Genomic DNA, 22726 nt, shown 5'->3' on the forward strand with positions numbered 1-22726 from the left:
ACTTGGTGTCACTAAGTGTGAATTTATCTCTCCTCTTGCCCCACATTCATCCTCCTAAACAAAGATGAAAATTAAACACTCCCGAGATTTGTGTCATGGAACACTCAGGGTGGGGGCTAAGAGGGCTGGATTCCCTGCTGAGTGTAAGGGGCTACAGTGACTCCCCAACGAGAGCCTGTAAAGGAAACAGCACCGGCCCCACTGGACATTAGGGTGCTAAGTCTGCGTGACATTGAGCCAGGCTTCTGACCACAGCTCAGGGGTCTGTTCTGACCGGTTAGTCTTTGAAACCAACCAGCTTTGGATTCCTCAATCCCTCCCTGAGGTTTTACCTGAACCACGAGCTTCTGTATCTCTGAAGACAGATGATGAGGACCCTTCACGTAAGGCATTTGCACAGCCCTGTGCGGGAATTTGTGCTGCACGGTCTGCCCGGCGAGCTGACCAAAGTTCGTATTTTACTGATCTTAGAAATAGTCTGGTTTCCTGATGCACTGTTTCACTGAACAAGCAACAGAAGCCACCTCTGGCTGATAAAAGCAAAAAAGGGACTTAATGAAAAGATACTGGGAGGGTGCATGGAGTGGCCCAGACCAGAGCCGACCCGGGGGCCGTAGGAGATGTTGGGGAGCCTCAGGCACCAGGCTGCGCAGGGTGCTACCGGGCCCCCTGCTGCCCCAGCAGGGACCCCACTCCTCCTGACACTCCACCTCACTGCAGGTTCATGTCCCGGCAGGGCCAGGTCACACTGAAGCCACCAGCACACACCTCAATGGGGGAGTTGGCCCCTTCTCAGCTGAGGGCGTGCCTGGTGTGGGGAGATGCCCAGTTAGAGGAAGGCGGTTCCCCTACTGTTCCGAGTTAATGCGCAAGTCAGTGTCCATCACTCAGGAGAGCCGGGCTGGTCGGACCTCATTGTGGTGACTAGGCCGTCTGAGTTCACGTATTACTTTTTAGGTTGGAAGGCCCAAGAGGGAGAAAAAGTGGAGGTTCTAGTACTTATTTTATATTTCCCATGTACCAGGTGCGGTAAGCAAGCCACTTCAGACAAGGCCCATAACAACCACATTAATAGGCCACGGAGAAAGTCATGCAGTCAGGCCTCTGCAGCCCCGAAACCCGTGTCCTCATCAGTTCCGTAGTTACCAGTGGAAGTTGTAGGGTTTTATGGGACTGTGTGCTCCTGTGGGGGCTGGGATGTGTGTGTTTAAATCCACATCTTCAGAAACTCGGCCAGAACCACAGCCACTGATTGTCTGCATGGAGGCAGAGGAGGGGAGGCTTCCAGCCTCTGGTCCAGCTCGTGTGGAGCTCAGAAGTTGCTCCTTCTGTCCTGAAAACAACACCAGAGCTGAGGGAGCTGCAAACCCACTGCTCTTCTTAGATCCACAAGAAAACTGAGGGGGAAAGCTGCTCCCAACACAGAGAGGCAGCCGGGCAGGCTTGGAGAGTCACAGCTCCCAGGGCAGAACCCGCTTTTGTAAGAACCCCGGGGGCAGGCAGATTTAACAGGTCCCTGAGGCCAGCTGGAGGCTCAGCGTGGGGAAGTCCGAGTGTGACAACTCCAGGGGGCCAGTCAGAGGGGCCCCCTGCTCTTTTTCATGCATTTTACTTCCAGGACCGTTTCCTGTTCTCAGAGTGAAGATCATAGGAAAACTCCTCATGGTTCCTGCCAGGAAAGGAAAAAATAGCTCTATTGAAATACACCCAGAACATTCTCTTCCATTGTGGGTGGTTGTGTTTTGTTTTTTTTTTTAATGAGAAATTATTTTACCAGAGCCTAACCTACCTGGGGGAAGGGAAATACCTTCTGTGTCACCCAAATTGGGGTGGGGGAAAGAGACACACTTGTGGAGGTCACAGCTCAGGGCACAGGCTCAATGAGAACTAATCACAGGACTACAAATGCCCTGCTCTGTCCCACTCCCCCAACACCTTACCTCCATTTCAGTAGGGCCCCTGTGTTATAACAGGAATAAAATTAAAAGAAGTAAATGTCTCAGGAGTGTCTAGGGAAAACCCAAAGACAGCGGGGAGATGGAAACAAGGACTCACGGGTGGCTTTAGCCTCTCGCACGAATAGCTGTAGCAAACTACACACAGCCCAGCCCCAGTAGATAAACAGAAAACCTCACAGAAGAAACTATTTATTTTGGTTCTCTTACCCAGTGCATTCCATGGTGCATCCTCGCCTAGAATTGAGTGGAAGCAAGTCCATCTCAGAAGGGACATACCTGAAGAGAAATGGCTTTCCAGACTCTGAAGGGCAGAGAAAGCACCAGCCTGGGTTAGAGAAAGGTGAGCGGTGGGGTAGGGGGTGGGCTGCATTCTTCCCCAAATAAGGAACCTTCCTGAGGCCAGCACAGTGGGAGAGAGGGCCATAGGGTGGAAGCAGCCAGACTTCTTCCTGAGAAGTGATAGGATGCCTCCAAGGGACCATTCAGATGCCCAAACTGTGTCCTGATGGTGGGAGCCAGTCGGTCTGCCTCAGAGCCCAGGACTGAGGTGGGCGCACAGCAGGCCGGTCTTACTTGGCCGGATCAATTTCACTTCTCCGAAACCCTGTGTAAAACATGAAGCGTGGACGACCTGGTGAGAACAGCTCTGCCCTCAAGACCGGTTTCAACTCCTCTCTTCCCAGAGAACAGCATCTCTGAGCCCGTCCTGGGTGACCTCACAGAGATCACCCTAGTGGCCCAGGCTAGTGACCGGGAACATGTACCTTCCTGCAGCCAACCCCAGACGTCCACTGATGCATCATATACTGGCAAAGATGTGAGTTCCTGTGCATTGGTCTAACAGCAGAGACTGCCACAGGCCCAAGAGGTGGTGTGTGGGACAAGCAGGGGTGCAGGAGTGTACGCAGTGCAAAGGTGTAAATGGTGGCAGGGGTGCAGGGGCTGTGGAGGGTGCAGGCAGTTCAGGGGATGCGGGGGTGCAGGCAGTGCGGAAGGGCAGAGAGTGGCAGGGGTGCAGAGGTACAGGGAGTGTAGGGGTGCAGGAAGGTGCTCCGGCACGTGGCCAGGGTCAGAAGGCAAGTGCACATCCTCGCAGTCAGCCTGACCCCGGGAGATTAGTGCAATGGTCTGGGGTGGCGGAGGGGGCGGCGGCGGCGGCGGCGGCGGCGGTGGGTGGGAGGCTGCCCGGGCAAGCCGGTCGATTTCTTCTCTTCCCTGCAGCCTGGCCTGGGGGGGTGTTGGCCGCCGGAGATTCGCCAGATGTTGGACTCCAGGTAAGCTTGCTCCTGGGTGGTGGGGCGGTTAGGTCAGTGGGCGGTGGCAGCGGCAAGGGGGCGGAGCGGGGCTGCCCCTGGCGAACTGATGGAATAGCTGCCTTCTCCCGGCTGCCGGGCCTGGGAGCGGCCTCTGCTGCCCCAGGTCGCTGCACACACCTGTCCCACTCAGCAAGCTGAGTGGGGAGTGGAGGCGGTGTGGTTAAGGTGCAGGGCCCACGGGGATAGGGGGGCTGCCGCACGGAAGCCGGTCAATTCGCTCCGCTCTCCCCCGCGGCGGAGCCAGGGGCGGCTTCTGCTGCCGTAGAGGCGGGACGCCGGTCTCCAGGTGAGCTTGGTCCTGGGAGGCGGCGGCGGCGGCGGCGGCTGTGGGTTGGGGTCCATTCCAGGGAGCTGCTCCATTTCTTCTCTCCCCCGCGGCCTGGCCTGGGGGCGACCTCTGCCGCCAGAGATTTGCCTGAGGTCCGACTCCAGGTGAGCTTGCTCCTGGGAGATGGGTGCGGTGCAGTCAGGGGGCTGGGATGGTGGTGGCTGCGGGGATAGGGAGGCTGCCCCGGGGGAGCTTGAGGATTAGCTCCCATGTCTGTGCCGCGTGGCCTGCAGGCGGCCTCTGCTGCGCCAGGTCCTGGGACAACCCTTTCCCACTTTGCCTGCTGGGGGCGGGAGGCAGGGTAGTCAGGGTGCACGGGTGGCGGGGGTCGGGGGCCTGCAGCGGGGGAGCGGGCACATTTGCTCCCATCTTCCCCGCGGCTTGTCCTGGGGGCGGTGTCTCTTGCCCTGGGTTAAGAGACACGTGTATCCTAGTCAGCCTGGCCCCAGGAGGCGGGCGTGTTACGTTGGGGGTGGTGGCAGCAGCGGCAGGTTTTCCCATGGAGCCGGTCCATTTGCTCCCATTTCTCCCCGTGGTTTGCCCTGGGGGCGGTCCCTGTTGTCCCTAGTTCGCCGGACGTCCATCTCCAGGTCAGCCTGCTCCCTAGAGGCGGCCACCGTGAGGTCAGGGGGCAGGAGCGGTGGCTGCTGGGGGAGTAGGGGGCTGCCTTGGGGAGCTGGTGTATTGGCTCCCGTCTCCCCGATGGCCTGGTGTGGGAGTGGCCTCTCCTGCCTCAGATCACCAGACACACCTGTCCCATTTAGCCTGCTGGGGGAGGGGCCCCCTGGGAAGTGCCTTTAAAGTGTGGGGGAGGCGACGGCAGGCGTAGAGGACCTGCAGCGCGGAGCCTGTCAATTTGCTCTCCTCTTCCCCACGGCCAAACCTGGGGGCGTACTCTGCTGCCCAAGAAGCCGGATGCCCGTCTCCAGGTCAGCTTGCTCCTGGGAGGCGGGCGCGATGCTGTCGAGGGGCAGAGGCAGCTGCGATGGCCGGCTGCCCCGCCTAATGGGGCCACTTCTTCTCCTCTCCCCTGACCTGGCCTGGGGACGGCCTCTCCCGCCCAAGATTAGCCTGAAACCCCACACCCGGTCAGGTTGCTCCTGGGAGGTGGGCGCGGTGTCATCAAGGGTTGGAGAGGAGGGGGGTCTGCCCCTGGCGGGCTGGAGGATAAGCTCCCATCTCTCTGGAGGCCTGACGTGGGGGTGGCATCTGCTGCCCCTCATTCCTGGGTCACCCTTCTCCAGGACATATTGCCCCGGGGGTGCTGTAGGCTGCGGGGGCGGCGGGTTGTTGGCGGGGGTATGGAGCTTGCCGCTTGGGAGCTGGTGGTTTAGATCCCATTTCCCCCGCAGCTTGGCCTGGGGGCAGCCTCTGTTGCCCCAGGTCGCAAAGCACTGTTTCCCTGACAGCTTAACCACCGGAAGTGGGCAGGATGTGCTGAGGGGGCGGAGGCAGCCGCCAAGGCAGCGACGGAGGGGGCTGTCCCTGGCCAGCCGGTCAATTTGTTCCCATCTCAACATTTGCTGTCCCAGTTTCGCAGGACGCCCTTCTCCAGTTTATCCTTCTCCTGGGAGGTAGGCTCAGTGCATGCAGCCCAAGGTCTGGGCTCTCCCCTGGGGAGGGGCAGAACGCTCTTCTTCTTCTTTGTCTTTATTCTTCAGCAAAGTGGTTACTGGCCCCAATTCTTAATTCTGAGAAAGTGTAGCCTGTGTTACGGAGGAGCTGCTGGACAGTGAGGTTTCTGGGTGGGTTTTCACATCAGCTGATGCCCCAGGCAGGCAGGAAATGTATTGCTTAGAGCTTCTTAGTCTGGAGTTGGGGGATGGCCCCGCCATCCTCACCATGCTTTTTAAAAATGTGTTACTCCCCTCTTTTTCCTAGGTGACATTTTAGGTTATTGGGTCCCAGATTGCTGGCACACTCATCCCTGTTCTCAAACATCTTTTAAACTTGGGTGAAGTGTTAAGTTGGGGAAGAAGATGATTTACTGAAAGGTAAGAATACTTAAATTTGCATTAAAGCTACATTCTGTCAATCTTTCTCAAGTGATTTTTCTCTGATTCTAAATCCATGACCTAGTGAATGTTGTACTCCTGTGTAAATCATTGATCTTCACATCACACTTGTTGAGTGGTCAACGAGATTTGTTATTTAGATTATTCCTGAAAGGAAAAGCTCAGGCTTTTGAGAATTCCTTGTCTGATGTCACCCAGGCAGTCACAGTAGAAGACAGAGCTGATATAAAAATCCCTCACCTGCCTGAACTGCAAAGCTTCTGGGATTACTGATCCCTGAAATGCAGGTGACTCTTGATGATAATCTGGGGGATGGTTTATATGATCAGATTCTTCCAGTCCTGTAAATGGGTTCCGTGGCCCCAGCCCCGGGAGAGCTGGTCATAAGGGCCATATCGTGAGGGGTGGGATGGGAAGGCAAGGTCTAAGAGCTGGCATCACTGAGATTCCACACTCGCTAAACACAGACCCCAGAGCCTAATTGTTGTCAGGTTCTGTTCTGGATTTGAGAGTGTGTTCAGACATCATTCTTGCCCTTCAGGGGTCACTGCCTGGGTGGAAGTAACCTTTACATAAATCTGGGGAGGATGACAATTAAGTAGATGGGCTGTTATGATTCTCAGTGTGCCCAGGCTCGCTCTTCCAGGCACTCGTGGGACTAACGAGAGTCATGTTATTCACTCATACACTGATTTATTACCCTTGAATTGATCATTTGTCCCACAGTAAGTGAAACAAGCGATGAGGAACCTGAGTTTTGTCCCCTTTCCTAGCACTGATTGTATCTGTCAGTCAGGCGCCCTGCGTATGCATTGTGAAATGGTGGTATTTCTTGCCCAATGGGACTGCACTGTCAGTTCTGAGAATCAGGGGAGACACGTGGGTAGGACAGCACACTGACACATATGGCACCCCCCCCACCCCATGAGACAGCATTGTCGATGCTCAGGTGACCCGATGTAGACCGCGGTGCTAAATCTGAGCATGTTTAGTGATCTTGGTGGCTATGAAAATACAGACTGCCGGTCCCTAATTCTGGAGACTCTGAGGGTGTGCACCCCAGAATTCTGCATTTTAAGAAGCACTTTAACTAATTCTGATGAAGATGATCTGAGTGTCCCACTGAGAAACACTGGTGTGCGATGCACCAGTATTGAGGATTCTCAGGGAGCGATGTTTTTTCAGGATGGTCCAAGGGCCCTCACGAGACTTTTGCCTTGGGTGTAATTGTATGTGTTCGAAAGTGATGTCTCTCACTTCCAGTGCTTGTCAGCATGCTCTGTGCAGGGATTTGCTCTCAGCAGATATCAAAAACTATAAGTCTTCAGGTCACCGAGCTAGAGTGTGGGCGATCTTTTATTTTGGTTTTCTTTATTGCAATGCGGAGTCTCCCGAGAAGAGATTCAGACTGAACAGCTTTGTGTCGGACTTTGGAAGACCGCTGGTGCCCAAGGGGTTCTCTGGCAGCACAATGACGAATCTAGGTCCCTCTTTCACTGCTACGTCAATGAAGTGGACCGCATGGACAAGGCCAAAGCTGGTATCCCAACCATAGCCCTTGACAGTGATGTTCGGCTCCAGGAAGCCATCAGATGCAGCAGGTGGCCAGAGAAGGAGCCTAACGGGCTCATGAAATGTGACACCCCCAGCTTCATCAACACGGACCAGAACTCTTCCTTTGGGGAAGATGATCTCCTGATTTTGGAACCACCGATTGTTCTAGAAAATAAGCCAGTTGCCCAGACCTCACACAAAGACTTGAATTGGAAATGTGCTTTGTCAAGTGTTTCTCTGAAGATGTGAAGTCTGTCTTTGTATGGCAGGAAGTCCCCTTTCACAAAATTGTATGTGTTTGTGTCTGAGAGAGAGAAATGGAGACAGACAGAAAGACGGAGACAGAAGAGAGCCCCCTCAGAAGAGAGCTAGTTAAGGTGAGTTTTTGTGCCTTAGTAAACATTTGGGGTTTTGGGGGGAACAAAGTATTTACACTGTCTCATTCTCCTCGTTGGAAACCTTGGCCCCGTCCTCAGTGTCAGCGGCCTTGAACGGGGTTGCCATGGTGCTTTTCATCTGGCGCCGCCACTTCCACGCTCTGCCTTTAGCACGTTGCTTTGCCTCCCAGGGCTGCCACCCTTTAAACTGTAATGTGAGGAGTCTGGAGTAGATGATCCATCCCAGCTCTGCTGTTTTGCAAATTTCTGATTTCGTATTCGGATGAGGCTGGGATACACCCAGAGCAGCATAAACCAGGCCCTACCTCCTGTCTCTTGCTGGGGCATCCCTCAGGTCTGTGCCTTCTACTCAAGCCTTTACTGAGCCCAGCTTTTGTCAGGAGCCCAAGTGCCTACCGGGATGGCAGGAGACCTGTCTCTCCTGGTCACGGTGGCAGACATTTCTATTGGTTGTGCTGAAACAGCTCTTCTGAGATCCTCCGGCCACCCTTGCTCCAACCTGAGGACAGACCTACCGTTCCTTTCCTAGGAGGAGGATCAATCCATGGTGCATTTTATGACAATCCTGTCCCCAGGAATGCACGGAAGGTTATCAGCTGAGTGAGGGGAAGTGCCTCTGTGTCTCTGTGTCCCTGTATCTCTGTCTGCTCACAGTGCCCTGCCACCGGCTACTGAACAAGAAAAGTGCTATTCACCATGCTGTGTCTTTTGCAGATGTGTAGGTGATGGTCTTGTGGCTCATGTGTGGGCTTTGTGCTGGGATGGTGAAGGGCTTATAAATACCTCATCAACATGTATTCGAGATGGCCTGGTGCCACACAGACTTGATTCATGAAGGCATCAAGCCTGCACACTGGTTTGGAAACAACTTGGTTTTGATCAGTCACACTGCATGCATGACTCACTGCTGATCTCTGGGTGGTTTTTTCATTTTAGATTTATTCACCCGGTGTCTTGCTTAAGCTGAAAAATACATTTATTTCACTAGAATATTCTCAGATTCTTTGTTTTCACACATCCAGTTGTTTAATTCCTTTAAAAATCATTTTGTGTTTATAATGCCTCCTAATATCTATCATCTCTAGGTTCCCAGTGGCCTGAGCCATGCACCAGATTTGATGTAGGAACTGTTCCACCAAAAGAAATCCCTTTGCCATAATATCTTTTGAGGAAAATATTATTCTTTAAGGCTCTAACAGTAAATCGTAGAACAAAGCATGGAACATTTATTGTAGTTAATACATGTTCATGCAAAAAGAAATGATATTTTCATTAAACAATGTTGATTTTAATAACTTTTACTAATGTGAATATTATTACTCATAATTTAAGTAACCAAATAAAACCACAGTTATTTATTATGAAGTTTGAAAACTATTTACACTGTCTCTCAATTAGAGGTAGCTTTATTAGAAGACTGAAGGGTATTTAAAAGATGGAAAAATACCCATGATGACACCATCATTTTTATTAACTAAATATCAAGAACAGTGCAGGGTTAAGATTGAACCCTCTGCAAGCTCTCAAGTTAGCATGAGGTAGTTTGTGGATGCTGCCAGAAGACAGGAGACTCCCCCAGGTTCAGAGACAAAGAACTTCTTGCCAGCACAGCAGGCAGCTTGGGGTTCATGTTCATGTTGGTTCCTGAGTTTCTTTCCTTTTGCTGTTCTAACAAAGGACCACAGACTCAGTGGCTTAAAGCAATACACATTCATCATCTCACTGTTCTTTTGTGCAGAAGTGCAAAGTCATTGTCAGTGGGCTTAAACCAACGTGTGGCCAAGGCTACGTTCCACACCGAGGCTCTAGGGAGGGATTCGTCTTCCTACCTTTCCCAGCTTGCAGAGGTGTTCACACTCCTTGGCCCAGGGCCCTGTGTCACTGTGACCTCTGCTGCCACTTTACATCTCTGTCTCTGACTATATAGATATAAAGGAAGAGTCTTCGACATCTGGTATGGACCCTTTTTCCTAAATGGACATTGTATCTCTATTTATGTGCAGATTAAAACCCCTTCCCTCCAGGGTGTGGTGGCATCAGCTCACAAGATTACCACTCTGGGCTTTAAGTGTCCTCTTTGTATTGACACCTGGGAACTTCTCTTTCCATAGTTAGCTCTCTGTTACATTTGTTGTTGTATTTTACCCGGCATTACTGAAAGTTTTACTTAAAATGGATCCTAATTAGCTCTGTTTACCTGTTTCCAGAGCTGAAGGCTTCAGTTCTAGATTATCTGTTTGATTTCTCTTAAAAATACATTCCAGTATATTTCTCTGGTGAAAGTCTTTACCCTGTTGTCTATTCTCCCATAATTTCCTTATTTTCTTGAATATATTAAAAGTATTTTATAGCCTTTATTGGTAACTCTGATGCCTACATCACCTGGGGGTTTGCATCCTTTGTCTAATGTTTCTTATTCTCATATTATCCGTTATATAGTCTTGACATGTTGCATGTCTTGAAATTCTTTATTACATGGCAGACATTGCAAATGAAAAATCCATATGTTATTTTCCGTGAGAGGTTTTCTACCTTCCTGTTAGGCAAACAGGGTGAGGGACTGATCATGTCGCTCCAATCAGGCGCTGAGGTGGATCAGGACTGAAGTGCCTTTTTTCTTAAAACAGCTTTGAGGTATACTTGGCAAAGTAATTTTCACACGTATAAAGTGTACAGCTAATACGTTTTGACATAAGTATATCCCCAAGAAACCATGACCACATTCAAGAGAGTGAACATACCCATCACCCACAAAGCTTCTCTCCTGCCATTTGTTGTCCCTCCCTCCCTCCCCATCTCTTCCCCTGGAAACCATTGATCTGCTTTCCATCACAACATATTGGTCTGCATTTTCAAGATCCTTGTATGAATGGATTAATGCAGTATCTACTCTATGTTGTCTGACTTCTTTCATTCAGTGTAATTATTTTGAGAGTCATCTGTGTTGCTGTATTAATAGCTTATTTTTCTTATAGCAGAGTATTGTTTAGTGCTGAGTTTTTACTGAAGAGTTTGTTGTGAGCAGTGTTTGGATAGACCATCATTTGTTTCTCCATTTACTTCTTGATGGATGCATGGGTTATTTACAACTTGAGCTATTATAAATAAAATTGCAGTGAATATTTGGTTACAAGTCTTTATATGGACATATGCTTTTCTTTTCTAAAGCACCACATGAGGAATATCTGGGTTATATGGTAGATAGGTATTTACCTTTTTTAAAGAAACTGTTAAAGACTTTTCCAAAATGGTTGTACTATTGTAAATTCCTTGTGGTGTGTATCAGCTCTGGTTGCTCTACTTCCTTACCAGCACTTTGTAAGGTCGGTCTTTCTAATCGTATTCATTCTTGTATGTATGTGTACTAGTATCTCACTGTGGTTTTTGAAAGCATTTCTCTAATGACTAATGGCATCTTTAATCAGCATCTTTTCATATGCTTATTATCCATCTGGATATCTTTACTGAAGTGTGTTTTCTGGCCTCATTCATTCATTCAGGTGTTTGCATTATTATTGAGTTTTGAGACCTCTTTATTCTGGATCAGATACAAAGAGAGACCTTTATCAGATATATGATCTGCAAATAGCTTCTGTCTAAGGCTTGTCTTTTCATTTGCTTAGCAGTGTTTAGAACAGGTTTGAAGAGTCTTCATTTTGATAAAGTTCACTCTATCAGTTTCTTTTTAAAATAGATTATACTTTTGGTGTCATAGCAAAGAAATATTTGCCAAACCCAAGGTCATAAAACTTAAGCCTATGTTTTTCTCCTAGCTGTTTTATAGTTTTAGATTTCCTATTAAGATCTATGATCCATTGTGATTTAATTTTTGTATATTTTGTGAGGTGTGGATCAAAGTTCATTTTTTTTTTTTTTGCATATCACTATCTAATTCTTCCAGCACTACTTGTTGAAAAGATCCTTTCTCCACTGCATCCTTTTTGAGAATCAATTGTCTATATAAGTGTTGGTTTAGTTCTGAACATTCTATTCTGCTCCATTATTCTATTTTCCTGTTTTACACCAACACCATACTTTCTGATTACTGTAGTTTAAAAAAAAAAAAAAAAGGCTGAAAATCAGATAGTGCAAGTCTTCCAACTTTGTTTTTCTTGTTCAAAATTGTTTTGGATATTTGGGATCCTTTGAATTTTTATATGAATTTTAGAATCAGTTTTAAAATTCCTTACATCCTGTTCTGCCAAATTTCCACCCATGTCTTTGGCCATCTCCAAAGCCACATTTTCTGAAGAAGTCTCTCTAGATCCCAGGTGAAAGGAATTTCTGTTTCATCTGTGCTCCAATCACATTTGATAATATTTGATTACATTTATTCATATTTGGCTGGATGTACTTGTGTGATCTTTCCTGCCATATAGTAAATCTCTCAAGATTTGGAATCTTGACTTGGTTCCCTCTGTCTGCTGAGAAAACTAGTTCTATGCTTTGCAGGAGTGAGCCCTGCAGTAAGAGGTATCTGCAGCACACATCTAGCTCATTGCTTGCATATCGTCAAGGAATCCTGCCGATTTAGAATTGTTTATTGATTGTTGTCTCCAAGACGGCTCAGCCTTTTTTATTTCTATTGCTACTGCTGCAGTTTCAAAGGAAAATGGGCTAATTATTTTCCAAATATCAAAACATACTGTAATTGAGCTGTGACGCAAATTATGTGCTGCTGTTTCTTAACAACCTGCTTAGTGTTCACAGGTACCTTCACTCATGGAACTTTTGGGAGAATGTCATATCCTCAGAGATAGCAATGCTGTCTTTGGCAACCTGAGCGGTAGTATCTGAACTCACTCCTGCTGTTTTTCCAGTGCCCCCTCTAGCCCTCCTCCAGCCCTCCATGGGGGGCCTGCAGTCCTTCCCTCGAAAATCCTGTTGTTTCTCAGGAAGAATTCCCTATGAAACATATTCATGTCCTTCTTGTGGGGACATTCAGTCCAGAGACCTGACAGCAGGGGAAAATGTTTAGACTGCTTTTGGTAGAACGTAAATTCTTCCATACTTGTTAGAAGCAAATCCAATGAGGAAACTGTGTTGGCATCTAACAAATCAGGATAAATGTCTGATGAGGAAGATCAGCTTCCCCATCCCACTCAGGCGTCATGTTGATGTGACGCTCACCTTGGCTAACATTTTCTCCTGTGAGCAACGTGAAGTTCAAGACGTTATGAATGGCTTTTTGTTTTTCTTCCTTAGTCTTTCCACATTCACTGTGTCTGGTGAGATTATATGAATCCTGCTTATTTTCAGCCCAGCACTAAGCTTTTTAAAAGGATCACGTGTTTAAAAGGCTAGTGGACAATTTGTTAGAAGATTGAAATCCTTAGACTTTGGTCCTAGAGTTGAATCTTGGTTACTGGTGAATGAGAATTCCCGTTAAAATTTTAAATTCAGTGATATAAAGTTTTAAAAATAGTTAAATATTAGTCAATTTCATTAAACACTACAGCAGTTATTTACTTTTAAGCCTGTCTCTGGGGCAATTTTGCAATGATTCCCTCCCTTTATTAATTCCCTCTTTATCAGAATCCTTGAGAGGTCCCTGTCATCATTGTCAGTATCATCATCATCATCACCATCATCATGGAACTGATTCCTCTGGGAGATTCTAGGAAAATAAAGAGCTGGACGGGGTTATGTGCAGGTCAGTGTGTGCATATACAGTAAGAACAGTTGTCAGACATTAGATTCAAGATACCCATTCCATTTAGAGAAGAATGTGGTCATGAAATCCTGATGTGCTGAATGAAGGAAGCGATGGGAACAGGGTAGTCAATGGAAAGGAGGAGGAAGTGAGCGAAGCGGGGAGCATAGGTCCTTGGTTAGGTGATCAGCACATTGGTGAGAATGAGGGGAGTGTTATGGCAGAATCATGTCCCTCCCCGGCCACAGGGTAGCCACCTGTGACATGTTACTGTACATGGCAAAATGCATGACAGATATTTTAGGACAAAAATCTTAGAGGATTTCTGTCTTCTAAATTGTCTATCAGTTAGCATTTTAAACCCATGATACATTATTAAAGATTAGTGCAGGGGGACAAATAAAAAGGATTCATATAATCTCACCAGACATACTGAATGTAGAAAGGCTAAGGAAGAAAAACAAAAAGTCATTCATATGTGCCTTGAACCATAAAATGCCCATGAGAGGAAATGTTACACAAGGTGAGTGTCACAGCCACATTCATAATGCCTGAATGGGATGGGACAAGGGGATCCTGAGATGAGACAATAGGGCGAGTAGCCTGGATTGTCCAGGTGGGCTGAATGTAATCACAGGGGTCCTTGAAATGGAGGACATTTCCCAGCTGAGTTTAAAATCAGAGGGAGGTGTAGCCATAGAGCAATGTTCAGAAAGGCTGCTGACCATGAAAATGGAGGAAGTCGTGGGGCACAAGCTAAGGAAGGTGGGTGACCTCTGGAAACTGGAAAAAAACAACAACAACAAGGAAACATTCTCTTCTAGACCCTCTAGAAGGAAGGAACCCTGCTGCTACCTTGAATTTAGCCCAATGAGAACTGTGTTGGATCTCTGACCTCCACAGCCATAAGCTGATAAATCTGTGCTGGTTTAAGCTCTTAAGCTTATGGAAATTTCTTACATTGGTAAGAGGAAAATAACATAGTGAGCCGTAGTGTAACGGATTAAAGGTATAGGATGGGGTGTGGAGAGGATTCTGACATTTACAACTAAAAAACAACCAGGTGAAGTGGAAGGTGTTTTAAGGAAGACCTACCTGGCAGGGCTATTAAGCAGACTGGAGCGAGGGGAGCATTGGAGTTAGAGGAATCAATTAAATCTCTACCAGAAAAATAAGGAATAAAATGTAACAGGGCTTCAGTGATAGTGGATGTAGGAATGGAAATGGGCAGAGAGACATAAATATTACTTTGAAATTAGCTACAGGTTTGATGACTGCATGTTGGGGAGACTTAGCCGATGTGTGGACTGAATGTTTGCATCCCCTCAAAATCCATATGTCGAAACCCCATCTCCCAGGGTGATGGTATTGGGAGGTGGGGCCTTTGGGACGTGATTAGTAGGATAAATTGAGGTCATGAGAGTAGAGCCCTCATGAATGGGATTAGTGTTCTTATACAAGCCCCCAGAGTGCTTGCTTCTCTCTGCTCTCTGGGATATGAATATATTGGGAAGACAGCCATCTTCGAGCTGGCAATCCTCTCAAGGATACATTGTCCTTGAAAGTCTCAGCCTCCAAACCATAAGGAATATGCTGGTTGTTTAAGCCACCCGACCCACGGTAATTTGTTACAGCACCCCAGACTGACGAAGACAGTGGAGAATGCCTCTGAGTTTGGCACTGATTGCCTGGAGAATGCTGAAACCCAGGGAAGTGGGCAGCACAGACGTTTACTCATTTAATCCTGCCAACACAGTAGGAGATAGAGTCTACATATTCCTCGCTACTTAAAAGGTAAGGAAAAAGAGGCACAAATAATAACAACGACAACAAAAACAACAATAATTTGTCCAAGATTCACACAGAACCCCCTGGAGGCAGAGTGAGAATTTATACCCAGGCAGGCTGGCCCCAGAGCCCCTGCTCATAACTAATAAGTCAGATCACCTTGCTTATGTGGATCAGTTTTTTTCAACTGTGATATGAGGGTACTGTGTCCAGTAACTTATAATTTCAAAATACTTCACTGTAACGGAATCATTAGTCACAGGCCTTACAAACCACAGAAACCTACACATACAAAAATATCTCGTTAGGTCAAGATAACCAATAACGTTTTTAAATATTATACCTGCTGGGCCTTTGCAATAAAATGTCTTTTTATAATTCTGTCTGGCTACAGAATAACTTCATAATCCTGCATGTTGCTGGTGGCTCCCATGTTGGACAGCACGGGCCTAGAGATTTTAAATTACTTGCCCAGACTCGCCCAGGAAGCTCGTGGTGGGATCCGAGCTATAGTCTGGGACTTTTCCTTCCTATCCAACAAGTCCCTCATGGAAGTTTAGAAGCTTCTCCTTTGGTGCCCAGCTGTCTATCCGTACTTATAACATCTTGTCAGGTGTTCCAGCCTGCTCCTGAACATCAGCCAGAACCCACTTCTGCTCTATTTTGTCCAGGTAATACCTTCTAGCAACTTCCATTGCCTTCTTGGCATCAGTTCTTACCTGGAAGGGTAGTGGCTAGAGGTGGAAATGTGTCCACATGACAGGTTTTTCATAAACATAGCAGGAGTGGTCAAGAGAATAAAACGTCAGGAAGATGAGTAGAAGCAGGTCATTTAATATACCAAATGGGTACTTTCAATGTGTGTGTTTCCGAGTCCAGGCTTGTTCTGCTCGTGCATTACAGGCCAATAAATCAGGAGACCAGGTTTTGGGGACAAGAAATAGCGACTTTAATTTGGAAAGCCAGCTGAGAAATGGTAGAATAATGTCCTGGGGAACCATCACCCCAAGTCAGATTTCAGGCTCTTCTTATATTAAAAATGGGAAGTGGGAATGCTTGGTTGTTGCAAACTTGGTGTATGAATTCTTTGTTGTTAGAATCCTTTGTTCTTGCAGCTCTTCACCTGGGTCACATCCGTGTAAACCTCCAACAAACAAATGTTGTTTTCTATTCTGTAACTTGTTATCTTTATGTGAATAGAAAAGTGTTAATATCCTTCAAAGTCAGAGCCTTGAGAATAGGGTCTCCTGTATATTTCAGGCTCTAGGCAACATTGTTTTACAAAAGGTGCAGAACCAACAAGACTAAGCCTAGGAAACAGGGCACAGGGTTAAAGTCAAAGGAACAGATCTAATATGGAGTCAGATTTTTTCTTTCCTATTTCAGTAGTGCCATGGAGAAGGCAGTTTGGGCAGCTTTTTGTAGGGTCCTGGAGGCTTTCTCTCTCAGCTTCTGTGTGCCTCTGTTGAAAACCGTTCATAGCTATCTGGCCTGCTGGAAAACCACTCCGCCTGTTTTGCCCTGAAGATGTGTTCTGTTTATAACTGATCTCTACTTCTTGGAAAACAACTCAATAAAAACTCAGTTGGTTTTCCACCAGCCATGGGCAGGGGTGAGGAATAGCACTTTATTATTTTATGAAAAAAAATAAAAGAAGTCTTAAAACAGCACTGGGCACATAGGAGAGAGTCAATAAATGCTTCCTGGCTGAAATCAAAAGTGATGGCTCAGTGATTCCATGGCTGCTTTATTTGCTGAGCTTGCTACTCCTTTGCTCCATTACACATTTTTTTTAACTGAAAAAGAAATACATGCATGTGGTTAAAAAATTTCAAACAGAGCACAAAAATACACAAGTGAAAGAAGTTTTCCCTCATCCTCTCTTCTTTCAGCCCTCCCTGGAGATGCCACTGTTTACAAACCTTTGTGTGTTTTCCAGATATGCTATGCACATTCCGACCTATGTATGTAAATTCCTTTAAAATATTACTTATTTTTAACTTAAAGGGATTTAAATCCTCAAGTGTCTTCTGCCCTGGTAATAGAAAAGAACAAATCTGACTCCATATTAGATCTGTTCCTTTGACTAAACCCTGTGCTCTGTCTCCTAGGCTTCATCTTGCTTGTAAAACAATGTTGCCTAGAGCCTAAAATATACAGGAGAGCCTATTTTGAATGCTCTGACCTTTAAGGATATTTAACACTTTTCCATTCATATAAAGATAACAAGTTACCTAATAGAAAATAACGTTTGTTTTGTTGGAGGTTTACAGGGATCTGACCCAGGTAGATAGCTGCAAGAACAAAGGATTCTAACAACAAAGAATTACTACATCAAGAAGATTGCAAAAACCAAGCTCGTAGGAAAGGAGCCTGAATTCTGACTTGGGGAGATGGTTTTCCAGGACATTAGTTTGCATCTAGGTCTACAGAAAGTTGCTATTTCATGCCCCAACACCTGGTCTCCCAACTTACTGGCCTGTCCTGCATTAAGGAGAATGAATTTGGACTCAGTAACACTCCTATCTTCCTAGCAAGATGGGCACTGGAATTGAGGGCAGCTATCCCACACCCAGGGACATACTGTGTGCCCTTGATGGTTCCCCGAGTGTGGGGAGTGGTTTACCCAGGAAGGATGGGGACTATGCACCAAAACTCAGGCAGTATGCTCCTTTTGGGATCTGACCTTGTACCTCCCGCTCCCCGCCAGCACAACACCTGGGACAGTGGAGGTAAGGCAGATATATTGCCTGCCTGTGTCCCAGCGTGTAAAAGGGGAATATGTACTCTTTCCAAGGTAGTTCTGAGCGACAACACCTGCGGGTGCTTGGTTCCCAGAGCAAAAGGAAACCCAGCTCCGCTTGGGGGCAACGGGTGTGATCCCCGTAGGGGTCCTGCAGAGGCCTTGGGTGGAGGGCTGTGCCAGGGAGTTAAAATACGAGCTGCGGGCCTTGAAGGGTTAGAGAAGTGTGCAGAGGCAGGACTGCTGCCTCCTTCAGGATGCCCCCAGAGTTAAAACTATTTCTCTCCATCTCTGCTACTCTCCTCCACACTCCAGATCCCTGCCTTCTCTCTGCTCCTCCTGTCCATGTCTCTCCCTCCACTTTTCCCCTTCTCCCCTCCTCCTCCCATCTTCTCCGTCCCTCCCTTCCCCAACTTCTCTTGCAGAACACAGAGAGGATCGCTGGCCCTCCTGCGCATGCGCAGTGTGTGCCAGCTGGACCGAGGGTTGGAAGCTGCAACTCCGAGCCGGGGATCGGCCCCAAAGGCTTCTCAGCTCTTTCGCCCGGTAGGACTTTGGCTCCTTCCCTGGCGCCCCGGCCACAGCTGTCCAGGGCCAAGTGTGCACTTGCCGCCTCTCGCCCCAGCCGGGCTCCCCTCAGTCCGCGGCTGGCGTCCCCTTCCCCTCTCCCGCCCGCGAGTCCTCTCCTCCCGGGCTGCCTCTCCTCGGCCGCCGGCCCGTCCCCGCCCCTGGGCTGGCTGTGTCCCGGGCGGGCGGGTTCTGCGGACCCGGACGGGGGCGGGCGGCTGGGGCTGGGGCTGGGGCTGGCCTCCGAGCGGGGCTACAGCCCGCGTCCCCCCCCCCCCGCTTTCCCTGACCCGCGACCCCGGGGCTGCCCTCCTCTCCCTTTCCCGCTACCTGGGGACCAGCTCAGTGGTGTGGGCGCTGCTCCCCGGGCTGAGAGCCTCCGGCTGTGAACCCCAGCTTCTCCTGTTGGAGTCGGGAAAAGGGAGCGTCAGTGCTGAGCGAGCTTCCGTCTCCTCCCTCAGTGTTTCTGCCCCAGGTAAGTACCTTGAACACTTTCACGTGTTTTGATGGCGGTGCTTGATGATGTCACTGTTTTCATAGTGAGAGGGATTACAGTGTTGAAAGCAAGGCTTGGTTCAGTTAAAAATGAGCTGAAGGCATGAGGCTGTGACATCCTCCATCCTTCCCTCTCCCAGGGTGAAACGTGTGGCCGTCTTTCTTAAAAAGATAGTTACAGTCCCTAACTAGCCCAGCCCAGCTAGGGTGTGTTAACAGGAACAGCACCACCAGAGGAGTTGGAGACTCAGGGACTTTGCAGTCCTAAAGAGCTCCTGGCAAAATTTGGTTTGTTTTGGTTTTTTTGTTCTTCTTAAATTGTGGGGCAGACTAGTAGTATAGAGGGTAAAATAATTGTCAAGAAATATTTTTTCATTTAACATCTTTATTGTGATATTGTTCACACACCATGAAGTCCACCCACTTAAATGCTACAATTCAGCAGCTTTAGCATATTCACAGTGGTGCAACCATTAATATTCCAGAACGTTTTCATCACTTCAGAAAGACCAGTGGAAATGAATGACCTATCCACCCCTTCCCAGTGCTGGTTCTAAAGAAGTTTCTTGGTTGTTCCTGACCATAAATTATCTTGTTACCCATAAAAACTCTGGTAGGAAATCTAAACAGAATTGTATTGAATCTGTCTATCAAAGCAAGAAGAATTAATGTCTTTATGGCATAAATTTCTTCTACCCATGAATATATCTCGGACCCTATATTTTCATATTTCCAGAGCCTGGCCCATGGGAAGTCCTCTTTAATTGTTGGGTTTGTGAATGATGAGATTCTATACATCGTTAGTTGCAACTGAAGCCTTTCACAGAAGAGAAAATAAACTCACTGAAGCCAAGTGACTCTCTGATGGTCAGAAAGAGTGACAGCCAGTGCTGGAGTGACCCAGTGGACTTGGTGTTTGTAACCAGATTTCTCTAGCACCTACAGCTAAGGGGATCAGAGTATTCTTTTATTTTTTCTAAATGGCGTTGCTTTTATTTTTACTTATTTTTTAAAATTACTTTTTATTGAAGTGTAGTCAATTTAGAATGTTAGTTTCAGATGTACAGCAGAGATTCAGTTATAAACATATGCATATGTTTCTACATATGTTTTAGATTGTTTTTAGTACAACTCATTACAAGAAATTGAATATAGTTCCCTGTGCTATATAGTAGGTCCTTGTCATTTATTTTATATTTATTAATGTGTATCTGTTAATCCCCCTTTTCCTGCCTGCTAACCACAGTTTGCTTTCTATGTCCATGAGTCTATTTCTAGCAGCACCGTATTTGCTAGTAATATATGCTGGTTGGCTGCTTTCAGTTTCAGTAATTCCACCTTATCTGTGGGCATTTTCCTTCTGGTGGGCCTGTGTGTGGTTTGCACACGTGATATAAGAGTTGTGTATTTGGGAGAACTCCAGGCCTCATGTAGTGCCTGGTACAGAGTGCCCACTGAGCTGATGCTTGAACTGGGAAAAAAACATAGTAAACGTTGGAATTTCCACTATGGTTGAGACTTCCAGGTTTCCATAACCTGTTTAGCCCACCTTAATGTTGGCTGCACCCATACTGGGTAATTTGGTGGAACTTCATGGTATGGTGGTGTAGAGACGGGGCCTCGTATGCTTCTTCTCTTTCCGTTTTCTAAGACTCATTCTCCTGGGCCTTCCAGATCCTCCCCCAGAAGTGCCCAAGGCTGGCTTGGTGCTGCGCTGAGGCAATATTTGTTAATAAGACCCTTTCCTCATCTCTTCTGAGCCTCCGTTTCCTTCTCTGCACAATGAAGACTTAGACTAGAAAAGTGCTTTTCAGTTTCTTTTAAGCCATGTTTCCTTTGAGAAACCGAATATACAAATCTCTCCTCCCATTCAACATACAGATTTTGACACATCCTCCAAGGAATGACATAGCTCTTTGTGGAAAATTGAAGTGATTGTGATTCCAGGTGGCACAGAAAAGACTCTTCAGACATTTATTGCAGGGAGAGGGCAGGAAAGGGGCAGTATATCCCACTTTCTAGTGTGAGCACTGGAACAGGGGCTTGGGTTTAAATACAGTGTCTGACGTGGGCTCAGTCTAATCTTTTTTTTTTTTTTGCCTCTCTCTAATCTTGCACAATGTGATAAACCTCTCTCCCTCAGTTTCTTAATGCGTCAAGTTGGGGTGATAATAGTTTAAGTCTTTTGTGAAACATTATACACATAAGACATTTGTTTCTCGGTAGAAACAAAACCTGCGAGAGAATCAGGGATTTTTAAAAAAAAAAAAATCTTGTCCACAGCACTCTGTCTGTGTCTATTTTGAAGTTCCTTGAGGGTGAGTGTTGGGTCTAAAGTCCATCGTGGGACAGGTGGCCCATGGGTCTGTGTGCCGCAGATTGCCCCCTCCTCCCCAGTCCTCTTCCTCTCAGTCCAGGATGAAGTTCCCTAGTAGATTTACACAGAGATCTTGTGGAAATGGCTTTTCATTTTATTGTTTCATGAAGAAGGGCTGCCATCATGATCTCTGTAGTCTGCTTTTGGTGACCTGAAGGCTATGCAATTACGTTTTTCTATTTAATAAATAGAAAAATATTACAAGTACAAAATTAGACCTACGGTGGTGGCAGGGGCTCTTGAAAGTGGGGACCATTAGCTTTGTTAGTTTCAGGTGCAGGGGCCTCTGGCCATGAGGACACATCATCGTGCTCTGAAGTTTGAGGGACCAGTGGGCTCAGTGGCAATATTTACTGAGTGTATCTCATGGGCTGGGCATTGACCTATTTGTACTGTGTGTTCCTTATTTGAGACAGTGAGCTCATTTAACCTCAATAGCCTCTTTAATAAATTAGACTTTTTATTTTGAGATATAATGTAGATTCCCATGTAGTTGTAAGAGATAATATGGAGAGGGCCTACGGACTTTTTGCCCAAGTTTCTTTAAAGGTTCCATCTTGCAAAGTTGGGATACAATTCAGTAATGACTCACTAACCCTTTGAGGTTTGTGTTATTGCCCTCATTTCTATTCATGATTAATCTGGGGTTAAGAGGAGCACACAGGCCTGCCCAGGTCACACATGGTTAGTGTAGAGTCGGGTGAAACGTGGGCTTGGGATTTCCAGGCAGTACCATCATGATGCTCTGTGGCAGGGAGCAGCATTCACTTTGCTTGTCCATTCATTCAACAAGCATTTATTGAGTAAACTCTGTGGGTCAGATGCTATCATAGGTTTATCTGATTCTTCAGCAGTATGGAGAATCCGGTAATGTTTCCTTCTTTTTTTTTAATCTGAGAAAATTAGCTCTGAGATGTTATAAACCGCCCAAAGGAAATATAGCTCATAAATGAGGGATAGTAAATTTGTACAGTTCCTTCTTCTTATGCAGGTGGTACCCTTGGCATTTTACACTTGTAAACTTCCATAATCCAGATATATTCTTGTAAGGCAAGTATTATTTGTTTAATTGAAGTATACTCATGTTTACAATGTTGTGTCAATTGCAAGGTGTTTTTTTTTTTTTTCTTGAATTTGGAATTCAAAAAATATTTTTTGAGGGGGGTAAATAGGTTTATTTATTTGTTTCATTTTTTTTTTAAATGATGTACTGAGGATTCAACCCAGGACCTCATACATGCTAAGCATTTGCTCTACCACTGAACTGTACACTCCTCCCCAAAGCAAGTTTTCTTATCAAGTATTCTGCAGCTTAGGAGTTCAAATAAATTGGAGTTGAAATCCAGGACTTTTGATCCTACTGTGTTTCTTTGCATTATATCCTGCTGAGGGGTGTGGAAGCAGTTCCTTTATTCATTCCTTTATTCAGCAGTTTTGAGCACTGACCTTGCATCAGAGCCTGGCTAGGTGCTTGGAAACAGAAAACAAGAAATGACCCTTTTCTGCAGAGGGCGGAGGCCTAGACCAAAAGCTG

General features: G+C 46.7%; 1 protein-coding gene across 28 annotated transcripts in view; it reads left to right on the top strand.

Moving 5' to 3' along the window:
- LOC135320846 (uncharacterized) overlaps positions 1-22726 on the top strand; it is a 59583-nt gene that overhangs the window by 6520 nt on the left and 30337 nt on the right. For 16 of the 28 annotated variants that reach the window (XM_064483902.1, XM_064483904.1, XM_064483905.1 and 13 more), the window contains 9 exons: positions 2170-2298; positions 2642-2775; positions 3180-3232; positions 5012-5176; positions 5484-5596; positions 7005-7548; positions 14857-15016; positions 18069-18299; positions 18662-18795. In XM_064483902.1, coding sequence (XP_064339972.1) covers positions 2170-2298; positions 2642-2775; positions 3180-3232; positions 5012-5176; positions 5484-5487 — 485 coding nt within the window. In that variant the 3' untranslated portion in view covers positions 5488-5596; positions 7005-7548; positions 14857-15016; positions 18069-18299; positions 18662-18795. Of the gene's footprint in view, positions 1-2169; positions 2299-2641; positions 2776-3179; positions 3233-3518; positions 4226-5011; positions 5177-5483; positions 5597-7004; positions 7549-7647; positions 7711-8033; positions 10459-13104; positions 13223-14856; positions 15017-15404; positions 15682-18068; positions 18300-18661; positions 18796-22726 lie in introns of those variants that run through there. The other 12 variants (XM_064483925.1, XM_064483926.1, XM_064483910.1 and 9 more) reach the window with 12 other exon arrangements.

This window comes from Camelus dromedarius, unplaced genomic scaffold, assembly GCF_036321535.1.
Source record: "Camelus dromedarius isolate mCamDro1 unplaced genomic scaffold, mCamDro1.pat HAP1_SCAFFOLD_185, whole genome shotgun sequence".
In the NCBI taxonomy this organism is placed as follows: Eukaryota; Metazoa; Chordata; class Mammalia; order Artiodactyla; family Camelidae; genus Camelus; species Camelus dromedarius.